Source organism: Trichomonas vaginalis, chromosome VI (genome assembly GCF_026262505.1).
Source record: "Trichomonas vaginalis G3 chromosome VI, whole genome shotgun sequence".
Taxonomy (NCBI): Eukaryota; Parabasalia; order Trichomonadida; family Trichomonadidae; genus Trichomonas; species Trichomonas vaginalis.
The window spans coordinates 10,210,331-10,231,858 of record NC_067208.1 but is presented as its reverse complement, the minus strand read 5'-3'; the positions used below and the strand labels follow the sequence as shown (position 1 = coordinate 10,231,858).

The window sequence follows — 21,528 nt, the reverse complement described above, 5'->3', positions numbered from 1 at the left end:
TGATGTTCAATTGGAGCTAAAACTCTTACTGATATGAATTTTGCTTAAATCGCTAAAATTTCAAGTCCTGAATCCAAAAATCTTCAGAAAAATCAACTATTTTTAAATTTTTATGTGTGTACATTCATCACCCTTATATTTATAAAAGAGGCGAAGGAGCCAAACATAAAGTTATTTTTACATGGAGCAAATCATCACTGGGGATGGTGCTTTGGTCAGTAATTTAGACGAGAAAATAACAAGTTCAGGAATTGCAGATGCTGGTGTTGATTATCATACAGTTGCAATTATTGGTCCTCAAAGCTCTGGTAAATCTACGATTTTGAACCTTCTTTTCGGAACAAAATTTGCCACAATGAACGAGCAAAGGGGTAGACAACAGACAACACAAGGTATCCATGCCGCTAAATCAGTCAATGACCCAATATTACTCTTTGATGTCGAAGGTTGCGACTCAAGAGAACGTGGTGACTCCGATGCCTTATTTGAACGTAAGTCTGCTTTGTTCGCTCTTGCGCTTTCCGAGGTACTCGTAATCAACATGTGGGAGTCTGATATTGGACGCTACCAAGCATCAAACATTCCTATGCTTAAGACCGTTTTTGAGGTCAACATTCAACTCTTCCTCGCTCAAAATACTACCAAATCCAAGATATTGTTTGTAATTCGTGATAGTACAGCTGTAAATTTCGAAGCTATCAAGTTCCAGCTAAACCGCGATATCACAAACATCTGGGATGAGATCAACCTTCCAGATTCCTTCAAAGGAAAGCAAATGGAAGATTTCTTCGAATTCTTATATTTCCCAATTCATCACATGGTCATTCAGAGAGACCAATTCGATGCCGATGTCAATACTCTCCGCAAATGGTTCAACGAACCCCCATTAAAAGACTACCTTTTCGCTGAAAAATCTACAAAAGTCGTTCCAGGCGAAGGATTATCACAATACATCAGAAATCTCTGGGAAGTCATCAACGAAAACAAAGAACTCAACATCCCCTCTCAGAGAACAATGCTTGCTCGCTTCAAATGTGACGAAAATGCTGCAGAAGCTTTATCAAAATTCAATAAGTTCGTAGAGGAGAATTTACAGCGCGATCCAGACCAACCAATTACGATTATACAAGATTTCAAGCCGCTTTGCGACAAATCCGTTGAAAACGCCTTGAAATATTATCATGATAACTCATGGCGCTATTCCGAAGCAGTTGTCAAGGAAAGAGAGGCCCAACTCAAGCAGGAGATCAGCGATGTACTACTTCCTTACTTCAACTCCCAATGCAAACTCTTCTGTGACAATACATTAAAAAGATTCAACGAATTTATTTCTTCTATTGACCAAGAACTACATGTTGGAGGTACCTGGGAGAGCGACGTCCAAGGTAAGATCGATTCCCTCAACATGGACCTAAAGAAGAACATAAAAGATACAACAGTTGAACCATTTTCGTGGAATTACCCTGATTACGAAGTAATGAAAGTAATGTTCAATGCTACAGAGTCAATGAAAGGAAAACTCGTCAAGCAATTAGAACAAACTATCATTACCGAACAGATGAGATCATTTGATGAACAAGCAAACGACATCCTCGCAAAAGTTGATAATTTGATGTGGGATAACCTTAGAAATTTGATAAGAAAAGTGTCAACAGAGACCACACAAAACACCAATCAAGTTTTGAAGACTAATGTTAGTGGTGTTCATGCCAGGAATGATATCAAGAGAGATTTCCAGACACATACTATTTCTCTTGTGAGAGAAAGTGCGAATTACATTGTTCTGAAGATGAAAAACACTTTTGACAGAACATTTAAGTACGAAAAGAACGGAAGACCAAGAGTTTGGACAAGAAGAGATAACATCAACCAGATCTACGAGAACTCAAGAGATGCAGGACTGAAAGTATTGAGACATTTCACGTATTGCAGACTCGCTGAATCTGATGATGAAGTAAAACCAAATGATCCATTAACACAAGTTTTGATTCCTCATGAAAGAGCTTCAGAAATTGAAGACAAATTTGAAAGAATCATTATTCACGCTTATGAAGAAGCGAGAGCCAATATAAAGGCACAAGCAAACAGAGAACAGATTCCTGGATGGGCATGGCTTGCTACTTTCCTTTGTTCATCAAATTACATCATGAAATTACTTGCCAATCCGATTTTCTTCGCTTTGGCAGTAATTATAGGAGGAATATACTCTATTCTAAGAATGCTTGGTCTGCAGGATGTGGCAAAGAAGACTCTTCTCGACAAATTTAATTCATTACTCAAAAATTTGACGAAAGATGAAAATGAACAAGAAAAAGAAGGAGAAGAAAATGAAGAACCTGAAGAAGATCAGCCGTTGCCAAATAATAATAGAAAGAGAATGAAATTGATGGAGAAATCTGTTTCTCAAGAATTTTCGCAGAAATCAATTTATAAATCTTCTGAATACAAAGGAAGTGGAGATTCACTGATGATTCCGCAAACTTCTCCTCTAGGAAACAATGATTCACCTGAAAAACCAAGAGATTCTTTGACAAGAACACAATCACTAGAATTTATGTAATTTATTATGAAAAAAAATAAAGGTTTATAAAAATTTTTGAATGTTTTTTTAAATAAACATAGCTCATGAGGAAATTTGAATGAAAGCACTGGCTTAATTAATTAATAATTGTTGAAATGGAAGAACAACAGCTCATTGCGCAGGAAATAATAAAAATAAAGAAACTTTTGAGCACCTTTATTTTAAGTTGGAAAAACCTCGCTTTATCGCACAGTAAGTTAAGAATGTACAAAAATAGCAAAGGATTCCTTAATGATATGGGGAAATATCATAAGAAATGATAAAAAATGATATCCATCACTTTATAAGCAGCTAGAGAAAAAATTAACTCCTAATTATAGTGAAAATATCAATGAAAAACTCGCCTCATATTGTAACAAATGCACATTATAAAGAAATAACTGTGCTTTGTCTTTAACATGATGCAATTCTCAATTCTTGGACTTTGTAGTTAAACTTTCTACTCCCATAATTTTTAATTTGAAGTTCATAAGAGGATAAAATAATAAGAAACAGTCTTATCCATATTGAAATAAAATATTTTAGCGTAAATCAAGCAATATAATTCTTTATTTTAAGTATTCCAGCAAATTATGAAAATTTTTTGAATTCACTACTGAAAACGTTAAACATGGAGATAATTCTTCTGCTATTCTATTTAATACAAATATATCTTTGCAGGATATCTTACAATATCAGTAGTTGACTGACGAGCGATATTTTATGAAGTAATTTTTTTTCGAATTACACTGTTCTTTATTATAACACATGGAGTAAATTTAAATTCAGCATGAGATTTACTATATTTAACAAAAATATACCCCGTTACTCATTTGAAAGTTGTCATTTTTTAGAGTTTTGGGAAGATTCTGGAAGTTTTCATTGTGTTTTGGAGTCCATTTGATATTCACTAATAATAATTTGGCTGCAGCTAATGAGTTAATATTGTAAAATATCATATTAACTCAACAATTAAATACATTTTGTGTAATAATCCAGTTTAATTTGAAAATAATCTATTTTTTAGCAACATATCTCAAACTTCTATGTGCATCATCTATAAAATAAACCAATGAAGATTTAAATTTCAAAAAATGCCAAATAGCAAAATAAACAATCTCATTATTTGAGAGCATATCGGAAGTGAATAGCGAATATGCTATTGCAATTTTCCCTTTGAAAAAGCAAAAATTCCCACAGGCGTAGGCATTCAATTTATAATCTAATAAGAAGAAGGAAAATCAATATGAGATGCTAATTCCTCTATTTTTTCTCATCGGTTTTCTCCAAAACAATCAAATGAAATAGCCGATGAATTTGAATAATACGATAGATTTTATCGATGGGTCTGAAATTCAAACATCACTATTTTTTGTTTCCTATAATTGAAATATATAGGAAGTGAGAATATTAAGATTTCATAACATGCCAAATTCGCCTATGAATTTTCTGAAGCAAATTTGAAACAACATCAAAACGTTTATCACAAAAATCAAAGTATTCAAATTATAACACGATCATGAGGGATTAATGGGCAATATGTACATAGTAAAATGAACATCTTCAACGATTATCTGATTTTATAAAGATTTTGAAAATATTTTGAGACAAATAATGGATACAGGATTTGGAGATCCAACTCTCTCAAGCACACAGCTCAGACAAAAGGCATTCAATGTTATTAAGAATGCCGACAGGCCTTTGGCTAGCATCAAAATCGAGAAATGGATAAGAAACAATGACTACGAACTTTGGAGTAAAGTTTCAAACAAGTGCAAAGATTACGTACGAGTTATTCTGAGCCAAACAAGAGGGGATTTGATTGCTAAATTCAAAGCCCTTAAGCCTGTCGCAGGAATCGATAAGCGCTCAACTTTCTACGGATTATGCAGTAGAAAGTACCCATCAGATGCTTGGGCCACACTATCAAATAGTTCAAAACACAGAGTTAAAAAGAATGACGATGATTCTTATGAAGATGGGGCTACTAATTAGAATGAAGATTCATATCAGCAAAACGATGAGGCGCAAGAAAAGGTTAAACTAATTACGGATGTTCCAGTTCATACTACGCCGCTACCTGTTAAGCCAAAGGAGCGAGTTCTTCTCCCACCCCTCCCACCCTTCAAAATAAATGCCGCAAATACATCGCTATTGCCATCATTTCTCCTACCAAATTTCCTTGTTGAGCCAACAAATCTCAATCACGTTAGTTTGCTCTTGAATTAATTTTCTTTCATTTCATACTTGAAGTTGTTTATTTCTAAAAACCTATCTTCTGTATTTTGGTATATTATTTGATCACCGCATTGATTTATCCAGTTTTAACCTTAGTAGATAATAAATTCAAAATAATGGGATATGATAGCATAATACCCTTTGGCACATACAATGCATTATCAGTAAATTATATTTTCATAACATATTCTCGACCTGAACTGATTGTAAGCAATCCAGTTGAAATGAATTCTTGATGAAATGAATAAATGAGCTCAGCAAGACTGTTCATTGATTTTAATACAGCTAATGATTATAATGAGAATGTGACGAATTAAAAATGAAAGTAATATGTAACATTTTACATAATCATATAATTGACATTTTGTCAACTGTAAACGAACATGAAATTTCCTAATTTATGCCTTAATATAGTGACAACATCACAATATCACCATTATAAAAAATATCAAGAAAGCAATTGAACAGTATTTAAGTAATATTCTTTTGAAAATAATGTTAGAAAATGTAATGTTAGTCTTCACATTGTATATCACTTCATAATGAATGGAAGATTTATGTAATCGTATCGAGCAATTTGCTTTTTGCTTAATCACGGAACCATATGACAGAATCAACGGATTAGAAACAGAAATACTAGAGCATGGGCTTGATTATATAATCCAACTTTTGCAATATGAATTGGCCGAGCAAGTATCTCCAGTAGTCATCCATTTCACATTGAAATGCTTAAACAAGAATCTGAATCCTAATTCAGATCCCGAGATATTTACGAAAATTCTCAATATATTTTCAGAAATCTTTCCAAAATTGCCAAATAAAATTGCAGTTTTCATAAGAAAAACGCTTGCAATATGCGTATTACACATTGAAATACAAGGTATTCCAACTTTAAACCCATTTATCGATTCCCTTCAAGATCCATACGCAAAACTTTTGTTTTTTGCAGAATATCAACTTAATCTCTCGTATTTAGTCAATTCTCAGTATTCATTTGTCTACTTCTTCCACTATTTAACAGATTTTATTCCATCATATTTAAATTTATTTTTATCATCATTTGTATTATCCCCAGACAACAGCTGCAGAGATGAGCTTATTGATCTTGCAACATATTTAAGATTTGATAATTTACAAATGCTTTCGAGATCTTCAAAAATCGAATTCAATCAAGAAATCTATGACAATTTAATTGTTCCTTCGATTGCAGAATCACTCCAAAATGTATGCGAATGGATTTGCGCGAACTATTCTCTCAATATTTACAAGAGCGACGTACAAAGACAACATATAATCGTAATTCTTACATCATTTTCATATTTTCTTCATTACAAACAAGACCAATACATAGCTGCTGTTGAGAAAGTGATCACTGTTGAGTCACAAGATATTTATTTCACATGTTACGAACAAATTTACGATCTTTTATCGAAATTGTTCGAATTCTCTGCTGTTTCCCAGATAATGATTGATTATCTATTCTCTATGATTCAGTTGGCGCTTAATGATCAATCAATTCCTAAGATAAATGCAACTTTATTGTTGATATATAAAATAAAATCGAATGTTGACCAAGAAGAAATCGATAATGTTATCTCACAGATCTTCACATACCTTATAGAGTCATTTACCAATGTTGAAAAGGTTGGAGAATCAGAAATGAAGGATTTGGCCGAAATTATTGTTTCAATTATATATAAAAACCCTCTTTCTTTGATAAATTTCCTTCTTTACAACATTCCTTCGATCAAATCAGAGGTTGTCATCACAATTTTCGTATATTTTGTCAATGAATTATTATCAATGATCCTAGAATGCGAAGAAATGACAGATGAGCTACTTGCAATTCGTACATCATTGGTCTCTTGTGCAAGCGCGTTCCTGGAAACTATAAATTCCATAACGAGTCCTCAAATGTTATTTTTATCTCAAAGTTTGATCAAGATGATCCAGACATTATCCAATTTTGTGACACCACAAGACACAGATGGTTCATATGAGACACTTGTTTCTTGCGTAACTCAAATCCTTCAGAGTGTTTTCGAATTTGTTCAGTCAGATTTCATGAATAGATTTGATCCTTCAGCTGTTTATGAACTAATTGAACAATCTTGTCTACTCATGGAGCAATTCAACATCAAAATCTCAACAGAAATTCCAATTCTAAATTTACCAAAAGATATCATATCAAAAATGTCAAAAGAATTGCCAAATGTTGTTTCTCTTGCATCAGAAGTAATCAGTTCCGCTACTCAAGGCTTAGAAAAGGTCTATTTTAAAGCGGCCGCATCAATTATTGCAGGATTCATTGAAGGAAAAACAGACAAAGCAATACAATTCAATGATTTTGTGGCTCTAGCCATAAATAATGGCTTTCCTCAATACGCAGTTTTGATGGCAATGAACAATAATGAACTTTTGCTTGAAATTGCAAACGCTGCATTTTCCCAGAACGGAACAAATGTTCCAGGAAGCTTTATAAAGAATCTTTGCAGAGCATGCAAATACTCGAAGTCAACAGAATTAGTAGACTTGCTTTGCTCTCACATAGATATCCAGCAAACAAATCCATCTCCTCTCAAAAAGTTGTCCTCAATGCTCTCAAAATTCTTATGGGGAGGAAGTTCCCCGGGCGATAGAACTGTATCGTTCATCGTTAACTGGATCGAGCTTATTATAAGCGGATTTAGTATGACAGAGACATCCAAAGATGTCTTGTATTGTCTGCGATCCTTGCCTCATGAAGTAATTACTTCATTAAGTCAAGATTTCGTTTTCAATTTGTTCAATTACGCTCTAGAAAAGAGTTCAGATGATACGATGTTTCTTGATTATTTCTCCGATATCTTGGTAATTCTCTTTGATGAGAAACCTGAGATAGCAACACAAATTGTTGGCCAAGTTTGCCAGTTCTTGATTTTTGGCCAAAATTTGATAGAATCAACTGTTTCTTCATTTGATCCTGATAGACAGTTCTCTGTTAATAAAAATAATTTGAAGAATGTCCTTATTCAAATAAGTGTTGCATACAGATATTCTTCAAAGTTTATTTAAAAATTTAATACAATTGTTATGAATAAATATACTAATTATTTACCTTGACTTTTATTTAACGTAAAAGCTTGATTACTTCTATTACATGCATCTTTACACATGTTATTACATTTTTAAGGGTGCACTTACGCCCATCTGACATGATGTTCAATTCTTATCTTTAAGGTTATTTTTCGATTACACTCCATCCAACCTGTCAGATGGGTGTAAATACTAAACTCTGTCAAGAGGATTTGTAAATACGAAGCTATTTGCAGCATTTATTGTTTTGCACAATTAAGAGATTATTTATAAAGTAAAGCAGAATGGCTTTGAGAGAAATAAGTGGATAATCGCTATAATTGCAAAATGCAATCGATGCAACTGACTTAATTTTAAATTCCTTAAGGATTCACTTACAACTTTCTGACATTCTCTCAATTTTTTTAAACACATAAGTTTTATATCACAATTTTATAAGGTAAAAAGTTAATATTTTTGGTCGGGAAAAAGTTTTTTTTCTATTCTAATGAAGATGCATTGATTTTGCAAAAGCATATTATAAAGTGGTAAGTGCACCCTTAATAAAAATCTAGAGATTTTTAAAATTTATGAAGTCAATTTAAGTTGGAGAGTTTCTTACGCTGCTGGAGATATTAACCAACTAATAAACTATATTTCTAATACTTTTCCTGAAAAATCAAAAACGTCAATAAGTAAGTGATCTGTATTAGTACTGTTTTTGCCGGTTTGAATTAATTTGAATGACACAAATCTATCATGAGAAATAATATCATATTTGCGAATTTCACCTTCGTGTAATAGTGAATTAGAGACTTCATGAATGACTTTTGTTTCTCCATTAATAGTTAATCCCTCAACTTTCCATGATTGAAGTCTAGAAAGAAAGGACGTATAGGTGGGTGACGTTCGAACTATATAACTTGTTGGCTGAATTAAATAATTTTGTTTTAATTTCCATTCAATCCATGAATTTGGTTCACCGCGAGATTGGAAATAGGTATCATTCCTATATTTATTAATAATTTCGGCTGATCCATTGTCAATGGAAGAAGCTGACATCACTACATTGCCGCTCTCAAAATAGTTTGTTACTTCTTTTCCACCACATCTATCTTTATTTTTAGGATCTCTTGATCTTATGATAGAGTCAACAAGTGAATTGACAACATCCTGATAGTTATCAGATGTAACGAAATCTTTCATTTCTCTGATTGTTTCTTCTTTGCAAAACTCAAAATAAATGTTTTCAAACAATGAACTGAAAACAACATCTTTTCTTGCAAGAGAAATGATGAATTTAGCTAGTGAATCTTCGTCTGTGATTTCAAGTTTTTTGTTGTTGAGTATTTGCTTTAAAATATCAACTCCGAGTTTTTTGGAAATTAATTTGAGTTGGTTTTGATCAATTTTGTAGAAATGTTCTGCAATAAAGTCAGTACATTCAATTAACTTCTCATTCCAGGAAAGATCCATATAAAATTCAAGTAATTGAATACAATTTGTTGTATCTAATTTCTTTTTATCGATGACATTCGATTTATATAGATCAATTAACTCTTGGATTCCTAGAGACATTCCTAAGTGAAGGAGATCTTTTATAACTGTTTCATCAACCTCGATTTCAGTAATTCTATATTGAAAGAAATCTTTTAATATATTGTATGTATCATTCGACATAATATCAGAATTTATATCAATTTTATCAATGTTTTTGTCTAAAAGATACTGAGAATATATCATTTGAGAAATTGCGATTGCAAATGATTTGTTGAATACGATTTCGATATTGTTTATCGTCAAAGTAACCTTGTCTTGTGCATTGTAATCATTAATCCTCTGGAGTGTTCGGTTATTTAACTGGATTATAACCATTTTTTTTTCTATGTTGGAATTTTTTTTTGTTGTTGTTGTTGTTGTATTATCATTCTTGCTGAAAACTTACTTTTAATGTGATGAATTTGCTATTGGTCCATAACCTATCAAAATATGAGTATTCTCTGTATCGGAAAACTGTTAAATTTTAAAATTAAAATGTAAAATTTGTTAACTGATGTCTAAGTTTTCAATAAAAGAGTTACTTACAGTTGCACCTTCTAAATTTGAAGATGGCTTGGTCCAAACAATACTAAAATCAAATGATTTATTTAACAATGATTATTTTTCATTAGAAGCCTCAAAGGAGAGTAAACTCAAATGCCTGCTTGAATACGCATTTGATAAAGATACTAAAACTTATTATTTCACGGAAGATAAAGATCCTCATCTTGAATTTATTTTCAAAGGCGTGTTCAATTTATCAGGTCTTGTTATACATTGTATTTATAACCCTTATATTAAGGATTTTGATGTTGTTGGTTCAAAAGACGGTAGGCAATATAATTTGATTTACTCTTACAGAAGCATCAGTGATGAATTATACGGGAACCGTAAATTATTCGAGTGTAATCAAAGTGAATTTTATAAACGAATTAGGATCAACTTTCTGCGAGATAGCTTAAAACAGATCACTGGCTCCATGTTTGAGCTAGATATATTTGGTGCATTTTTGCGGGTAGCTATTCCATCATGTATACTTCAAAATGAACTATCATTGGGCTACGTATCTCATATTATATCGTTCATTTTAATTATTACATAAATTAAATATATAAAATATCATTTGTTACAAAACTTGACCATACAACGAAAATAAAATAGCAAAATCTCAGTAAGAAACAAGAAAACAAATTGATCAAAATATATTTAAGCAATTGCATTAATGAACTTTGATTGTTATAAAAGATTAAATGAAGAAAAGAAGGCTAAAATGTCTATGAGCAACTGTCCAAATAAATGACATCACAGTATTTAAAGGGTTTTCGAGTATTTCATATTTGATGAAGTTTGATCAAATAAGAAAATGTGGAAAACTAAAGTCATTAGGACCTTAAAAATAAAAATTGTGTAATGGCAGAATGGCCGAGTGGTTAAGGCGTGGGATTCGAAACCCCATGGGTTCACCCGCATCGGTTCAAATCCGGTTTCTGTCGTACTTTTGTTCCTCTAAAGATAATTTATTTAAAAATTACAAGTTACTTCACACCTGTTTAATCTTTCTCATGATTATTTTTGATTCTAATGCCGAACAACATTTGAATCATAAATAATCGTTTGTTAGATAATTTTTTTGTTGAGTCTACCACTCGCTAAAAATGTATCCTTGGAGCTCTTGATCTCATGTCAGTAGACCTCATAATAAGACATGATCTATACTAATTTGATGTCAGAATAATTCAACCTGGCTTTCAATTTCTACAAAACTCCTAAGTTCCTCATGGTAAATGTCATCTACTGTTGAAATATGGAAGCACACCTTCGAACCAGGAGCTTCTAACCATTACGAAATGTCTCTCCTGAAACTAGGTCTACTTTACAATAGGACAGTTTTCTTCCGCTGTCTCTCATAAAATTAGAGACCTCAGAAGAAAGCTGTCCTATTCGAGTATATTTACATTCTGATAGAAACACAAGTATACAATCTTAATACAGAAATTATCCAAGGGCTTTCAAGAATAGAGGGACCTCGGATAATCTCTGCCTTAATAGACTAATAACTTTTTCTGATAATCAGTGTACTTTGAGGCAAGGTTTTTCCAAAATCTCTCAACTAATGAGAGACTTCGGAAGGACCTTGCCAAGTCCTAATGCACCGATATCTCTGGAACTTTTCCAGGACCGGAGAGAAGAAGTGTACTTATTTGGACAAAAAGATTCTTGATACGTTTGAAAAATGATATAAGCTTCTGTATAAAAATCTTATTGCTTTCGACTTTTCTATTCTTGGTAATCCATTTCATATCTTAGAACTTAATCAGAATCCATAATTGATATCCGAAATCTTTGCAGCAGATGTTATCCACATGTGTAGCTTAGCATTTTTTCTTCTAGTGATTACAAGGATATTTTATATAGTAAAATATCAATATATAACTTTTAAATTTTTTTCATGTCTGATCAAGACATCCATCCAAATAAATTCAGCGAGTTACGAAGTATCTACGAATACTACATCGATCCGTATATTGCGCTGTATCAGCTAAAAACGGAAAAAGGAGAAGAATTAATCTCTATTTACAAAAAGATCAAAGCAGAGTTGATTGATTCAAAGAAATATCCACCAACAAAGATTATGAGAGACATTTTAAATATCATTCCGTATAACAATCGCTATACAAAGTCATATTTATCTCTTGCTAAACTCTTATCTGATGATTATCATATCAAAGATGTCGAAAATATTTCCATTATTTCAAACTTCCTATTTTATGAAGAATATGGAATTAAATTACGCAAGTCTGATAAATTCGAAAAATGTAATTTGGGGAGGTTTTTTGTGATATGGAAAAATGTTAGTTGCTCAATTATCTCACTATTGGATGGACTTTTATCGAGCGAAATTTTGGCTGTAAAGACAATTCTGATATTGGTAACATGGTGATAAGAACAAATAGTCAGTTTGCATGGTTTATGATGAGATAATTTCGATTTAAAAAAAAATATAAAAATTGATTTTAATGAGCGATTATATTTGAATATGCTCTCCTAATTTGAAGGAACTGGTTAAATCATGAATTGATCATGAATAATTTTTTTTCAAAATAACAATTATAATTTCATATTCATTATAAGTTGAAAATATATCATAAAGACTTTATGAATGATAAATTCCTAAAAAACAAGTTAGTTTGTTTCTGAAAATAATAATAATAAAAACCAATTTAGACCCAATAATTTTTGGCGGGATAATTGAGATGTTTAACAAAAACTGAAAGGTGTCATTATTATCTATGACCAACAAGCAACTGACCTAGTCTGGATTACAATATTCGGTTCATCAAACCGCCAATTTGATGAATCAAGCCAAATTGTAACTGACCTAGTCTGGATTACAATATTCGGTTCATCAAACCGCCAATTTGATGAATCAAGCCAAATTGTAACTGACCTAGTCTGGATTACAATATTCGGTTCATCAAACCGCCAATTTGATGAATCAAGCCAAATTGTAACAAACCAGTTGTTGATTGCATGGTATTATTCATCGAACTGCCAATTTGATGAATTACATTTCTTAGTCATCAAAATAGTGGTCATGTTGTAAACGAAAACGATAAAAACGGCTTGACAGTAAAGTGATACTTTACATGGCAAAAAATAGAGCCTTACTTTTGAGATACTTGAGATTGAAACTGAATCTTATGAGGCGGTGATCTTGAATCACTACCTCATAAGGTTCAGTTTCATATAAAATTTGTTGCAATTTGTTATTCTTTTGCAATTATTTCTTATAAGATTTTACATCTTTTAGCGGGGAATGTTTGTTATCATGTATATATTATAAATATCTACACGATAACGAACATTCCTCGCTAAATTGCTGAGAAACTTTGAGGAAATGTCGAACAATTTCCTCAAAGTTTCTCAGATTTATATAGATCACTAGAGTCCCCTAGGCACTGATTCTGGTTCAGTACCTAGGAGGCTCTAGTTCTCTAACGAACTGATAAAATGTTTTTAAATTTTTGGATATTGCTACCTGTGAAGCACTGACTTCAAGTCAGTACCTCACAGGTAGCAATTACATTGAAAGATGGGAGAAACTTTGTCCGAATGTTAAACTATTCGGACAAAGTTTCTCCATTTGTAGTGGAGATGGAAGGCTTTGAGGTATATTATATTAATATATACCCCAAAGTCTTCCATCTCCACTTGAAAGTTCCAAAACTTTGGGTTAATAGTTTGCAATTAACCCAAAGTTTTGGAACTTTCTAGAAGGAATTGCAGGGTAAGAGGTACATATTCATACTATGTACCTCTTACCCTCCAATTCCTTCCTTAACATAAACAAATTTGGAGTTAATTGTTTGCAATTAACTCCGGGTTTGTTGACCTCCAAATGAAAAATGAAAGGGTAAGAGGTATATAGTGACCCTATATGCCTCTTACCCTTTCATTCTCATTAATTATGGGAGAAACTTTGGCCGAATGTTAAATTATTCGACCAAAGTTTCTCCCATTTTTTGAAGGGATTGGAGGCTATGAGATACTGATGCAATGTCAGTACCTCATGGCCTCCAATTCCATCCTGAAACTGATCAAATGGACCTTACATGCATTTGAAATTTGCCATGTAAAGTCCACTTTTTGAGAGAGAGGATTTGACTGCGTCAAATTCTCTTTTTCGTTTACGAGAGTCATGTTACTATTCGTTAGGTTAAATTACTTTTAATGCCCATTCAAGGAAGTACATGTCAGTTACAGGGTTTATAGTTTTACTCGAATTGAGTAAACCTCTTGGAAGCAATTACCACAAGAGCCAAGACTTCTCGTTTACAGACTTTGAAAGCCAGGAAGGAGCCAGGTAACAATAATGGGCTCTCTTATGATATTTTGGGATATTTATCAACAATTTGAGTTTCTACCTATTGTCTTCAATGAGGATTTTTTAGGCCAGAAGTACAATACCTGTACAGTCTAACTACTAGGGCAATGTAGTCAAACTGTGCACGTATTGAACTTCTAAGGCTATTATTTATCTGCTATTGACATCATTCTTTTACATTACCGTCCTCTGGTCCTTAGAGGACCATAGATTCTGAAATTACTTGTGCAGAGCAAAGTTCTTCCGAGATCTCTCTATCCTTCGTAGATCTCGGAAAAACTTTGCCTTAAACTACTGCATTAATGTTTCCTAGTATTCAAAGAGCTATGAATTCTATAGTTGATCTTATAAGGTAGAGTTTTTCCTAACTTTCTCATTCGTTGAAAGGTTTTCAACAAAGCTATACCTTAAAAATCTGTGCTTGTTATATCTGATCATTTGTGTGTTAGGGGAGGTAAATTTATTCCACTAGAGCAAATTTTTTCCGAGGTTTCTCATCGAATGAGAAACCTCGGAACAACTCTTCAATAGTGTAATGAATTTGTGGTATTTGTCCTGCAAACAGCGAGAGAACTTGTCTGTAATTCGTTTATGATGAAGTTATCTGGATGTCTCTCAGATGAGGAAGGAAGTCCAGAAAACTTCACCATAAGTTAATACTTGTGTATTTCTATGACTCTCTTCACGTCAGAGAATGTAAATTTACTCGAATAGGGCAAAGTTCTGCTCAAGTTTCTCATTTGATGAGAAACCTCGGAAGAACTTTGCCCTAAGGTAATGTATATGTGATTGTTGGCCCGCAGAGAAACAAGGAATCTGTTTGTATTTCGTTTATGGTGAAGTTCTCGGATGTTCTCTCAAATTATATGGAAAATCAAGATAACTTCACCATAATTTGTTGTAGTTGTGATTCTCTGGCTCTTTGCCGGCCAGAAAACTAGAAAATAGTTTATAGTGGGAGTATGCTCGATGAATACCTACTCACTAAAAATATACGTTATTTTTTGTTTTCCTATGGGAAAATAGTTTTGATTTTTATACTATCGTATGCTTTGTTATTGCATGAATTGTCTATTTTCTTAATAAAAACTCATTTTTCCGTGTGATTCTGAATCAATGCATTCCAAAAAAGCGTTTTCCGCCTTTGAAACGTGAAAACACACATTGCATGAAGAATCAGAGAAGATTTTCTAACTCGAAGAATTCCAAAAAAAACCAATTATAGTTTTTTTATCGTGAAAAATTTACTTTTTAACTACGAAATTTTTAAAACGCGATTTTTTTGGAGATTTTTAGAAAATTCAAATATGATAGGCATGTGTTATTTTATGTGCTCTATGAGTTTATCAGCTTAATTTGGAGTTATTATCAAATTTCAATAAGTCTAAAAAATTGAAAGATAGAAAATCTTCTCTGATTCTTCATGCAATGTGTGTTTTCACGTTTCAAAGGCGGAAAACGCTTTTTTGGAATGCATTGATTCAGAATCACACGGAAAAATGAGTTTTTATTAAGAAAATAGACAATTCATGCAATAACAAAGCATACGATAGTATAAAAATCAAAACTATTTTCCCATAGGAAAACAAAAAATAACGTATATTTTTAGTGAGTAGGTATTCATCGAGCATACTCCCACTATAAACTATTTTCTAGTTTTCTGGCCGGCAAAGAGCCAGAGAATCACAACTACAACAAATTATGGTGAAGTTATCTTGATTTTCCATATAATTTGAGAGAACATCCGAGAACTTCACCATAAACGAAATACAAACAGATTCCTTGTTTCTCTGCGGGCCAACAATCACATATACATTACCTTAGGGCAAAGTTCTTCCGAGGTTTCTCATCAAATGAGAAACTTGAGCAGAACTTTGCCCTATTCGAGTAAATTTACATTCTCTGACGTGAAGAGAGTCATAGAAATACACAAGTATTAACTTATGGTGAAGTTTTCTGGACTTCCTTCCTCATCTGAGAGACATCCAGATAACTTCATCATAAACGAATTACAGACAAGTTCTCTCGCTGTTTGCAGGACAAATACCACAAATTCATTACACTATTGAAGAGTTGTTCCGAGGTTTCTCATTCGATGAGAAACCTCGGAAAAAATTTGCTCTAGTGGAATAAATTTACCTCCCCTAACACACAAATGATCAGATATAACAAGCACAGATTTTTAAGGTATAGCTTTGTTGAAAACCTTTCAAATAAAGAGAAAGTTAGGAAAAACTCTACCTTATAAGATCAACTATAGAATTCATAGCTCTTTGAATACTAGGAAACATTAATGCAGTAGTTTAAGGCAAAGTTTTTCCGAGATCTACGAAGGATAGAGAGATTCGATAGGTGATTGCACTTTGCCTGTCACATACATCTCGACAGAGGCAACATTCGATATGAAAGTTTCCTCTGTCGAGAAACTTCCTCACACCTCAAGAGATGCGAAGAACTTTTGACAGGCAAAGTGCAATATTGATAGGTGATTGCACTTTGCCTGTCACATACATCTCGACAGAGGCAACATTCGATATGAAAGTTTCCTCTGTCGAGAAACTTCCTCACACCTCAAGAGATGCGAAGAACTTTTGACAGGCAAAGTGCAATATTGATAGGTGATTGCACTTTGCCTGTCACATACATCTCGACAGAGGCAACATTCGATATGAAAGTTTCCTCTGTCGAGAAACTTCCTCACACCTCAAGAGATGCGAAGAACTTTTGACAGGCAAAGTGCAATATTGATAGGTGATTGCACTTTGCCTGTCACATACATCTCGACAGAGGCAACATTCGATATGAAAGTTTCCTCTGTCGAGAAACTTCCTCACACCTCAAGAGATGCGAAGAACTTTTGACAGGCAAAGTGCAATATTGATAGGTGATTGCACTTTGCCTGTCACATACATCTCGACAGAGGCAACATTCGATATGAAAGTTTCCTCTGTCGAGAAACTTCCTCACACCTCAAGAGATGCGAAGAACTTTTGACAGGCAAAGTGCAATATTGATAGGTGATTGCACTTTGCCTGTCACATACATCTCGACAGAGGCAACATTCGATATGAAAGTTTCCTCTGTCGAGAAACTTCCTCACACCTCAAGAGATGCGAAGAACTTTTGACAGGCAAAGTGCAATATTGATAGGTGATTGCACTTTGCCTGTCACATACATCTCGACAGAGGCAACATTCGATATGAAAGTTTCCTCTGTCGAGAAACTTCCTCACACCTCAAGAGATGCGAAGAACTTTTGACAGGCAAAGTGCAATATTGATAGGTGATTGCACTTTGCCTGTCACATACATCTCGACAGAGGCAACATTCGATATGAAAGTTTCCTCTGTCGAGAAACTTCCTCACACCTCAAGAGATGCGAAGAACTTTTGACAGGCAAAGTGCAATATTGATAGGTGATTGCACTTTGCCTGTCACATACATCTCGACAGAGGCAACATTCGATATGAAAGTTTCCTCTGTCGAGAAACTTCCTCACACCTCAAGAGATGCGAAGAACTTTTGACAGGCAAAGTGCAATATTGATAGGTGATTGCACTTTGCCTGTCACATACATCTCGACAGAGGCAACATTCGATATGAAAGTTTCCTCTGTCGAGAAACTTCCTCACACCTCAAGAGATGCGAAGAACTTTTGACAGGCAAAGTGCAATATTGATAGGTGATTGCACTTTGCCTGTCACATACATCTCGACAGAGGCAACATTCGATATGAAAGTTTCCTCTGTCGAGAAACTTCCTCACACCTCAAGAGATGCGAAGAACTTTTGACAGGCAAAGTGCAATATTGATAGGTGATTGCACTTTGCCTGTCACATACATCTCGACAGAGGCAACATTCGATATGAAAGTTTCCTCTGTCGAGAAACTTCCTCACACCTCAAGAGATGCGAAGAACTTTTGACAGGCAAAGTGCAATATTGATAGGTGATTGCACTTTGCCTGTCACATACATCTCGACAGAGGCAACATTCGATATGAAAGTTTCCTCTGTCGAGAAACTTCCTCACACCTCAAGAGATGCGAAGAACTTTTGACAGGCAAAGTGCAATATTGATAGGTGATTGCACTTTGCCTGTCACATACATCTCGACAGAGGCAACATTCGATATGAAAGTTTCCTCTGTCGAGAAACTTCCTCACACCTCAAGAGATGCGAAGAACTTTTGACAGGCAAAGTGCAATATTGATAGGTGATTGCACTTTGCCTGTCACATACATCTCGACAGAGGCAACATTCGATATGAAAGTTTCCTCTGTCGAGAAACTTCCTCACACCTCAAGAGATGCGAAGAACTTTTGACAGGCAAAGTGCAATATTGATAGGTGATTGCACTTGCCTGTCACATACATCTCGACAGAGGCAACATTCGATATGAAAGTTTCCTCTGTCGAGAAACTTCCTCACACCTCAAGAGATGCGAAGAACTTTTGACAGGCAAAGTGCAATATTGATAGGTGATTGCACTTTGCCTGTCACATACATCTCGACAGAGGCAACATTCGATATGAAAGTTTCCTCTGTCGAGAAACTTCCTCACACCTCAAGAGATGCGAAGAACTTTTGACAGGCAAAGTGCAATATTGATAGGTGATTGCACTTTGCCTGTCACATACATCTCGACAGAGGCAACATTCGATATGAAAGTTTCCTCTGTCGAGAAACTTCCTCACACCTCAAGAGATGCGAAGAACTTTTGACAGGCAAAGTGCAATATTGATAGGTGATTGCACTTTGCCTGTCACATACATCTCGACAGAGGCAACATTCGATATGAAAGTTTCCTCTGTCGAGAAACTTCCTCACACCTCAAGAGATGCGAAGAACTTTTGACAGGCAAAGTGCAATATTGATAGGTGATTGCACTTGCCTGTCACATACATCTCGACAGAGGCAACATTCGATATGAAAGTTTCCTCTGTCGAGAAACTTCCTCACACCTCAAGAGATGCGAAGAACTTTTGACAGGCAAAGTGCAATATTGATAGGTGATTGCACTTTGCCTGTCACATACATCTCGACAGAGGCAACATTCGATATGAAAGTTTCCTCTGTCGAGAAACTTCCTCACACCTCAAGAGATGCGAAGAACTTTTGACAGGCAAAGTGCAATATTGATAGGTGATTGCACTTTGCCTGTCACATACATCTCGACAGAGGCAACATTCGATATGAAAGTTTCCTCTGTCGAGAAACTTCCTCACACCTCAAGAGATGCGAAGAACTTTTGACAGGCAAAGTGCAATATTGATAGGTGATTGCACTTGCCTGTCACATACATCTCGACAGAGGCAACATTCGATATGAAAGTTTCCTCTGTCGAGAAACTTCCTCACACCTCAAGAGATGCGAAGAACTTTTGACAGGCAAAGTGCAATATTGATAGGTGATTGCACTTTGCCTGTCACATACATCTCGACAGAGGCAACATTCGATATGAAAGTTTCCTCTGTCGAGAAACTTCCTCACACCTCAAGAGATGCGAAGAACTTTTGACAGGCAAAGTGCAATATTGATAGGTGATTGCACTTTGCCTGTCACATACATCTCGACAGAGGCAACATTCGATATGAAAGTTTCCTCTGTCGAGAAACTTCCTCACACCTCAAGAGATGCGAAGAACTTTTGACAGGCAAAGTGCAATATTGATAGGTGATTGCACTTGCCTGTCACATACATCTCGACAGAGGCAACATTCGATATGAAAGTTTCCTCTGTCGAGAAACTTCCTCACACCTCAAGAGATGCGAAGAACTTTTGACAGGCAAAGTGCAATATTGATAGGTGATTGCACTTTGCCTGTCACATACATCTCGACAGAGGCAACATTCGATATGAAAGTTTCCTCTGTCGAGAAACTTCCTCACACCTCAAGAGATGCGAAGAACTTTTGACAGGCAAAGTGCAATATTGATAGGTGATTGCACTTTGCCTGTCACATACATCTCGACAGAGGCAACATTCGATATGAAAGTTTCCTCTGTCGAGAAACTTCCTCACACCTCAAGAGATGCGAAGAACTTTTGACAGGCAAAGTGCAATATTGATAGGTGATTGCACTTTGCCTGTCACATACATCTCGACAGAGGCAACATTCGATATGAAAGTTTCCTCTGTCGAGAAACTTCCTCACACCTCAAGAGATGCGAAGAACTTTTGACAGGCAAAGTGCAATATTGATAGGTGATTGCACTTTGCCTGTCACATACATCTCGACAGAGGCAACATTCGATATGAAAGTTTCCTCTGTCGAGAAACTTCCTCACACCTCAAGAGATGCGAAGAACTTTTGACAGGCAAAGTGCAATATTGATAGGTGATTGCACTTTGCCTGTCACATACATCTCGACAGAGGCAACATTCGATATGAAAGTTTCCTCTGTCGAGAAACTTCCTCACACCTCAAGAGATGCGAAGAACTTTTGACAGGCAAAGTGCAATATTGATAGGTGATTGCACTTTGCCTGTCACATACATCTCGACAGAGGCAACATTCGATATGAAAGTTTCCTCTGTCGAGAAACTTCCTCACACCTCAAGAGATGCGAAGAACTTTTGACAGGCAAAGTGCAATATTGATAGGTGATTGCACTTTGCCTGTCACATACATCTCGACAGAGGCAACATTCGATATGAAAGTTTCCTCTGTCGAGAAACTTCCTCACACCTCAAGAGATGCGAAGAACTTTTGACAGGCAAAGTGCAATATTGATAGGTGATTGCACTTTGCCTGTCACATACATCTCGACAGAGGCAACATTCGATATGAAAGTTTCCTCTGTCGAGAAACTTCCTCACACCTCAAGAGATGCGAAGAACTTTTGACAGGCAAAGTGCAATATTGATAGGTGATTGCACTTTGCCTGTCACATACATCTCGACAGAGGCAACATTCGATATGAAAGTTTCCTCTGTCGAGAAACTTCCTCACACCTCAAGAGATGCGAAGAACTTTTGACAGGCAAAGTGCAATATTGATAGGTGATTGCACTTTGCCTGTCACATACATCTCGACAGAGGCAACATTCGATATGAAAGTTTCCTCTGTCGAGAAACTTCCTCACACCTCAAGAGATGCGAAGAACTTTTGACAGGCAAAGTGCAATATTGATAGGTGATTGCACTTTGCCTGTCACATACATCTCGACAGAGGCAACATTCGATATGAAAGTTTCCTCTGTCGAGAAACTTCCTCACACCTCAAGAGATGCGAAGAACTTTTGACAGCAA

The 21,528-nt window shown here is 35.0% G+C and overlaps 5 protein-coding genes, 1 non-coding gene and 1 pseudogene across 7 annotated transcripts, besides 5 other annotated features; 6 read left to right on the top strand and 1 right to left on the bottom strand.

The window, feature by feature from the left end:
• Positions 1 to 181: 181 nt before the first annotated feature.
• TVAGG3_0838650 (SEY1 family) lies at positions 182 to 2,623 on the top strand (the record flags this gene model as incomplete). The annotated part of the gene is made up of 1 exon (XM_001319161.1): positions 182 to 2,560. One exon carries the CDS (start codon positions 182 to 184, stop codon positions 2,558 to 2,560), a length of 2,379 nt encoding a protein of 792 aa, XP_001319196.1.
• Positions 2,624 to 4,174: 1,551 nt separating this feature from the next.
• Positions 4,175 to 4,555, top strand: TVAGG3_0838640 (uncharacterized protein; the record flags this gene model as incomplete). The annotated part of the gene is made up of 1 exon (XM_001319160.1): positions 4,175 to 4,555. One exon carries the CDS (start codon positions 4,175 to 4,177, stop codon positions 4,553 to 4,555), a length of 381 nt encoding a protein of 126 aa, XP_001319195.1.
• Positions 4,556 to 5,268: 713 nt separating this feature from the next.
• TVAGG3_0838630 (armadillo (ARM) repeat-containing protein family) lies at positions 5,269 to 7,868 on the top strand (the record flags this gene model as incomplete). Its single annotated transcript, XM_001319159.1, has 1 exon — positions 5,345 to 7,852. One exon carries the CDS (start codon positions 5,345 to 5,347, stop codon positions 7,850 to 7,852), a length of 2,508 nt encoding a protein of 835 aa, XP_001319194.1.
• Positions 7,869 to 8,235: 367 nt separating this feature from the next.
• Positions 8,236 to 8,268: a mobile genetic element.
• Positions 8,269 to 8,394: 126 nt separating this feature from the next.
• Positions 8,395 to 8,416: a mobile genetic element.
• An 87-nt stretch (positions 8,417 to 8,503) lies between these two features.
• On the bottom strand, positions 8,504 to 9,727 carry TVAGG3_0838600 (protein ubiquitination; the record flags this gene model as incomplete). Its single annotated transcript, XM_001319158.1, has 1 exon — positions 8,504 to 9,727. The coding sequence occupies one exon, from the start codon at positions 9,725 to 9,727 to the stop codon at positions 8,504 to 8,506; it is 1,224 nt and encodes a 407-aa protein (XP_001319193.1).
• Positions 9,728 to 9,775: 48 nt separating this feature from the next.
• Positions 9,776 to 10,671, top strand: TVAGG3_0838590 (galactose-binding domain-like family; the record flags this gene model as incomplete). The annotated part of the gene is made up of 1 exon (XM_001319157.1): positions 9,906 to 10,493. One exon carries the CDS (start codon positions 9,906 to 9,908, stop codon positions 10,491 to 10,493), a length of 588 nt encoding a protein of 195 aa, XP_001319192.1.
• Positions 10,672 to 10,803: 132 nt separating this feature from the next.
• On the top strand, positions 10,804 to 10,884 carry TVAGG3_0838580. The gene has a single exon. It is a non-coding gene; the product is annotated as a tRNA-Ser (tRNA).
• A 376-nt stretch (positions 10,885 to 11,260) lies between these two features.
• Positions 11,261 to 11,351: a mobile genetic element.
• An 863-nt stretch (positions 11,352 to 12,214) lies between these two features.
• Positions 12,215 to 12,649: a mobile genetic element.
• Positions 12,650 to 13,422: 773 nt separating this feature from the next.
• Positions 13,423 to 13,979: a mobile genetic element.
• Positions 13,980 to 16,854: 2,875 nt separating this feature from the next.
• Positions 16,855 to 21,123, top strand: TVAGG3_0838540 (annotated as a pseudogene). Its single transcript has one exon. A coding segment is annotated over exon 1 (4,269 nt).
• The last annotated feature ends 405 nt before the right edge of the window (positions 21,124 to 21,528 follow it).